Source organism: Lupinus angustifolius, unplaced genomic scaffold (assembly GCF_001865875.1).
Source record: "Lupinus angustifolius cultivar Tanjil unplaced genomic scaffold, LupAngTanjil_v1.0 Scaffold_369, whole genome shotgun sequence".
In the NCBI taxonomy this organism is placed as follows: domain Eukaryota; kingdom Viridiplantae; phylum Streptophyta; class Magnoliopsida; order Fabales; family Fabaceae; genus Lupinus; species Lupinus angustifolius.
This window is the reverse complement of record NW_017727766.1, coordinates 13,010-19,578: the sequence shown is the minus strand read 5'-3', so window position 1 is coordinate 19,578 and position 6,569 is coordinate 13,010. Positions and strand designations below refer to the sequence as shown.

Below are 6,569 nucleotides of genomic sequence, written 5' to 3'. Positions count from 1 at the left end.
ATCTAGTACTCTTGCAGCACAAGAGATTTCTTCACTAAGAATTATGAGTTGTAATTACAATATCTCACCCCGAGATTTCTATGTTCCTTACACACTCCCTACACTCCCTAATCCTTATTCACTCTTGAAATCAAGTGATTCTAATCCCCTTTCTTTTCACACCCCGTGAAAGAAAGTATTCTGCAACAATATTGAAGAATGTACAACAATGACAGATTGCTTTTACAAATATGAAAGTAGTATAACTTGCAATCAAATCAACTCTTTATGTATACCAAGTAATAATGCTCTTTGGAAAACTTTGAAACACTTCTAAGCAACTTCAGAAAAAACAACTTTGAAAGTTAAGGACTAATTGCAAAAAGTGTAGAGAAATAACTTCAGAATAAGTTTAAGAGCTTTTGGAAACTGTATAAGAGTTGTGTATTGTTGTATATTTGTGTTGTGAGAGTTATAGCCTTTATATAGACTTTCCAAACACCCATGGTGCCTTTCTGAAAGTGTAGGAGTTGTTTGAAGTGAAGAGATTTCATTTGGAGTGAAAACATTTCATTTTGAAATCTAAAATCTGATGCAACAGCTCTCAGTAATCGATTACTGACAGTGAGTAATCAATTACCCAAACTCTCTGTCAACTGTTCATTTAAAATTAAATTAGAGTAATCGGTTACTCAACTTTTCAAAACTGGTAATATGTTACTCAAAGACAGTAATGAATTACTCTGAATAGTTTTCAGTTGGATAACTCTTTTCTCACACACGTAACCTGTTACTTAGCTGAAGTAACCCGTTTCACACTATTTTTGAAAATTGTTTTAAGTATTTTAAAGTGTTTCAACTTTCTTTAAAAATAGTTTGAGCATTACTACTTTGTATATTTAAGAGTTTTAGGATAGAAGTACCTATAGAGACTTAATCTAATTATCTTAAAGTTTTAGTCTTCTTTGTCTTCATAAGTATTCTTCTTTTTCTTCTTTTTGGTGATGTTGGTGTCTTCATCAAAACCGTGTCAAGGTCAGGACCAAAGATTTTCTTCACAACTATTCCATGTCAACCAACTCTCTAGCCATGATAAAGAATAATATTGGTACTTAGATAGAGGTTGTAGTAACCACATGACTAAGGATGATAGCATTTTCAAAGATATTGATGAGTTTGGCATAGTACATGTACGATTGGGCAATGAAACTATGGTGTAGTCCAAATGTAATGATAGAGTCATGGTGGAGGCTTAGTCAGATACACGACTTGTCAAGGATGTCTAAATAGTTCTGAACCTTAGAGAAAATCTTTTGATATTGGCCAAATGGAGAAAGACTACCTTGTTCACTTTGAGAGAGATATATGAAATATATATGATAAAAATAAAAAGGTTAATATAGCCAAAATTAAAATTAAATAAAAATATAGACTTTTCCAATAACTTGAAACTAACATTGCGATAAAGGTGAAAATGTTGATGAAGCATGCTTTGGTGGGCATCAGAGATTTAGTTATCTTGACACTCATGCCTTAAAACTATTATATCTAAAACGAATGATGAGATATCTTCCATGATTACGAGAGAATGAAGGAGCATTTAAAGGATGGGTACTTCGGAAGCAACATTCACTACCCTTTTTAAATAGGGAAGCTTGGAGAACAAAATAATGTTGGGACATATCCGTACTAATGGTTGGGGATCGATGAGGAATCCATCACTAACTAACAACAAGTATCCAAGAAAGACAGTTGAACATAAAACTCATAGAGAAGATGAGAATGGTAAAAAACCATCGGCTAAACATATTAGAGTCTTTGGATCTATTAACTTCATATAATGTCCCCAAAAAAGGGCATAAGGAGGAAGACATGATATTAACAAACATCTTCCTAGGATTTAGAACATAATCAAAAGGTTGTCAGATTTACAACTTTGAAAGAAAAAACATATCATCAACAGAGATGAAGTTAATGAAATTGTTGGTTGGAATTGGGATGAAAGGATATATTGATAGATGCAACATTGCAGAAGACAAAGGGTACTTTATCACTGCAAAAGGAAACAACTTAGTACAAAATAGTTATGTTGGTCACCACACTTTCAGATTTAAATGCTTCATTCAAAATGACTATAAAGCATTAATGACATGATTAAAGTGCAAGAGAAAATCAAACTAAAGAAATGGCAAAGTCTCAATGAATATTAGTTTTAATAAGAAGTTTTAAAAGAACTTAAACACTACAACAAATTTTATATTTAGTGGAGGGTTTTTTTTTGCGATTAGCAAAGGTTTTTTACCTCCACAATATAATTAGCAGAGGTTTCTAAAACCTCCACAGTTATGACCGCTAGAAGCGTTTTGCGGAGATTTTAAAAAACCTTTGGTATCTATACATTTATAGCAGTTTATTTGACTATTTGTGGAGATTTTTAACCTCCACTATTTGTGGTTTTATAATGTTTACCATTGAAGCTTTACACCTCCACTATTTGAGAAGGTTAATTGTGGAGTTTTCAACATCCACAACTCGAAATAACATATAGAGACCTGCTAAAAGAGGTAAATATTATATGTTTCTAGAGGAATTCAACCTCAATTTAATTTCATAGTTTTCACAACTTTAATCTCTTTAATTTATAATTATTATTTAAATATATAATACTAAATACAAATGTTCTTAACAATAATAAAATTTCATTGCAAATAACCAATGTAACGTAACATAGTTGAAAAAGTTATAATTCATCCTTCGTTATAAATCCAAATACATCATAAAATCTAAAAAAACTAAAAGTAGTCTCATATGACACTTTAAAAACAAAATACATAACAAATATGTACAAAAAAAATTGTCACAAGGGGTGTCCATATAGCCATGAGAATCTCTCATCTAAAAACCTAAGAACAACCTAAAATTGTCACAATTTGATTGTCAAAATAACACCAATAAACAAATATGTACAGGTACAAATATCTCCTTCACTTCAACAAGTATGAATGAATTCAACTGTTGAAAAGAAATCTTAATTCAGAGTAAATATTTTATAATAGCAGTTGTTCAATGTTTAAAAGTTCTATATCAAAAGAAGCACATGCAGTACAATAATTAAATATTACTCGCTTGATTGCTTGAATATGACTTCAAAAGTATATAATTCCAAACCACCCTATACGCTTTAGTGCTAGGTGCTAAGAAACAATGGGTCGGTTTTTCGGGACAAATCAACATTGAATAACTTCTATCAACTCTTTTATTCTAAGATAAATGTTTCTCAAAAAATTAAAAACAGTTGCAGCAAAGTCATTGGACTTATTTAAAACTAACAGGGTTGTTGCTTGTTAAGAAAGGTCTTTCAAGCATAACTAGATATGTTGTCTAACTCTGGTCTAATAAATAATGTACATAACAATAACAATATCATACATAACTGATGATGATTAGGAAAAACAGAATTGTTATTAATATAATCAAAATAACACTAAAAGACAGCAAAATTGTTGGTATAAATAACATAACAAATATGAAATAGTGCACCATGGTGGGAGTGGTGCGCGTAACATTACACGGGCAGTAGTGACAGGATGTTCAAACGACAACGTCTCAGCATAAAGGTGATGAGCATCAAAAGTTGCACCTTTCCACTAACACACACACTCATATTTCACATCCTCTTTTATAGAAATCCCAAGATATTGACAATGTTCCTAATAGACCAAGGGCAAGAAACCAAAATAAAATATACCTACCAGTTAGCAATGTTCCTAATAGACAATCAACTTAGTCTGGAGGACAAAATCATGCATAACCAATGACTCAGACAAAATAGCACTTGCATCAATATAACAACTGAATTGGGAAGATTTACTTCTTCACAATATCATTACTAACTTGATTTGAAGAACAAGACATACCAAATTAGAACAGACAACCGCTATTTGCTTTTCCAGCAGAGCCTTTGCAAAGAATGTTAACACCTACACGACAAAGGCAAAATTATTTAACCCAACATGTAGTTTTAAAACTCCTAGACAAGCATTATGAGAATGTAACACTCATGTCTGACTATATTTCAAATTCTAAGGAAACTTCCACGCTCCACCAAATCAACATTAAGTCATATCCAAGTCCAACATGCATAATTTCTGTCAAAATTGACTACGATTTAAGTGACTGATTCAAAGATTAATATATGTAAAAGAATAAAGTTATTAGTATTAGATCTTCACTTTAAATCTAGAAGAAATAATACATAAAAGTGATAAATCTACACAAATAACAAGTATCACTTTATAAAAAAGATGTGCTCAAGTACAAGATTTCAATATTTGTAGACTAGAACGTGAAGAAATTGTAAGAGGGGCAGCACTGGTGTGACAGTTGGGAGAAGATCCCTACATGTTCAAGTCTCAAGGTAGATCTATTTTATGCAAAGACTCACACCTCCAATAAGTTGCTAGTACAATTAATTAATTATTATGCTTATGTGATATCATGTTTTTAGAAACTCATCTCACTTGTTTCTTTGTAATGCACGAGAACAATATGCTCATATGCCCTGCCAAGAAACAATAGTGTAGGAGAAAATACGAACATCCCTGCTTCAATAACAAATAAACAAACACATATTGATTGTATTTCAAGGTCAAGATAATTTTATCTTCGTACACAAAAATATTTAGTCACATTGATTATGAGCTTTTCCAAAAATTGCACATTGGTATGTAGATAATTAAAAGACGCAATATCATGTGGTAAAGTGAATAGTGTGAAGGAATTGTAGTGAGGTGATAGTTACTATAAACTCACGGATCCAACATCCAGTAGGAGCATATGTGGAAAGTACGATTCTCCTCTCTATGTGCATAGTAACAATTTAGGATTTCAATATTTCCAACCTATTCATGACGCAGATTAGTGTGATCACTCAGATTAATGAGGAATTTGATGACAACACAATATATCAAGAATAGGCATTAAGATATGAGATGGACCTTAAGGCGTTCTTGTGCTTCTCCTACAGTTCTTCCATCTTTTTCCTTGCGCTAGTTATAACCATCTCTACGGAAGAAACGGAGGACTCTTCTATTAAATAGAAAAAGGGATCCACCTGTTGAAATGACATGGCAATGGCAATGTTGTTGTTTCAAATGAGTAGTAGTAAATTAAACAAAGATAGTCTAGCAGCCAAAGCTTCCTCAAAAGGAACAGAACAACCCATTGCACTACAAAAACTTAATACTTGAATCAGATATTAATAAAATACATTCTTCAAAAATAGATCCCAGTTAAGAAATCAAAAATTGGAAGCTGACCTAGCAGTCAATTGAGCAACAGCATTTCCAGCTCCACAGAAAAGAGCAAGTTCATCAATATCTTCATCGATGCACACAGTGCTATCCACATCAAAGCACACAGCATTAACATTTCTCCATAGCTCAATACTCTCTACCATTTCAACAAATCAAGCATCAATAAAAACACAACCACGATGATAAAATAAATAACTTTTTGACAATGATAGTGATTGAAAGATAGGTAACCTTTGGAAAGGACATTGTTATGGAAATTTTGAGTTGAATCCCTAACTGAAGCAGTTATGTGGAGTGGCCTTGAATGCTTCATTCCAAGAGAGTGATGGGAATTTGGCTGAGATGCAATTGCAGAGACTTGGGTGAAGAGGAAGAGATTGGGGATTTGTTCTTCCATTAACACCAATTGCGATTAAAGAGAAAGTGAATGAGATCGGAGTGGTTTTTGGGCATGCTGAAAGAGAGAGGGAGAGTTTTTTTTGTAAGGTAATGGATATACAATAACAAATCAATTAAAGATTCAAAGAGAATGATTTTTTAGTGGAGGTTTTTCATATATCTAATTAATTGTCTTATCTGTTTGGTGTAGTGAAATGATTATAATAATGACTATATTAATTGTCTGATCTATAAATTGCTTCAATATTTGAAGAAGATTCGAATATATGCAAATCAGCTTAATATTATTTAAAATTATCTTTTATTTCAAACATTTTGTTCGTATTTATTAACAATATAATAAAAAATACTCCTTCATGCCACATGTCATATCCTCCTCACATGTTTTCCCTTTCATGCCACATGTCACATCCTTTTTTCCCTTCATGCCACATGTCACATTCTCCTCACATTTTCCTATATTAAAATATGTCACATGTCACATTCTCCTTACATTTTCCCATCTTAAAATGTTCGAAGTTATTAAAAAAAAAAAAATTCATTCATGTCACATGTTATTACTATGTACCTTTCCACACTATCCTTATTTTTTATATATTTTATATGTTAATAATTTAATACTAATTAGCGATTGGTCTATGTTGTTACCCCACCAAAATTGAGTGTTTACCATACCTATGTTTTATTATGTTAAAATGTAATAGACATTGAGCATTAGATGAGATTGAAATCATTTTTCACATCCAAACTATTTCTTTACATTAATCTATGTATATCATGTAATATGGTATCATGTTTCAGACTTTCACTTTGTTATTTCCATTAGAAAATTCAAATTAAAAATTGTCATTTCTTTTTTCTTATGTGATTGAATAT

General features: G+C 31.7%; 1 protein-coding gene across 1 annotated transcript; it reads right to left on the bottom strand.

Annotated features, from left to right (window-relative positions):
• Positions 1 to 5,128: 5,128 nt before the first annotated feature.
• Positions 5,129 to 5,795, bottom strand: LOC109341101 (phosphoserine phosphatase, chloroplastic-like). Its single transcript, XM_019578911.1, has 3 exons — positions 5,526 to 5,795; positions 5,298 to 5,430; positions 5,129 to 5,207 (listed from the first exon to the last, which is right to left on the bottom strand). Exons 1-3 carry the CDS (start codon positions 5,689 to 5,691, stop codon positions 5,129 to 5,131), a joined length of 378 nt encoding a protein of 125 aa, XP_019434456.1. The 5' UTR covers positions 5,692 to 5,795.
• Between the last annotated feature and the right edge of the window lie 774 nt (positions 5,796 to 6,569).

Excerpts from the sequence above, each read along its gene's own strand:
- LOC109341101 (XM_019578911.1), bottom strand. The coding sequence starts at position 5,691 with ATGGAAGAACAAATCCCCAATCTCTTCCTCTTCACCCAAGTCTCTGCA. Across the intron at positions 5,431-5,525 it reads TAACAATGTCCTTTCCAAAG|AGAGTATTGAGCTATGGAGA; the intron begins GTTACCTATCTT and ends TTGAAATGGTAG. Across the intron at positions 5,208-5,297 it reads GTTGCTCAATTGACTGCTAG|TGCAATGGGTTGTTCTGTTC; the intron begins GTCAGCTTCCAA and ends AAGTTTTTGTAG.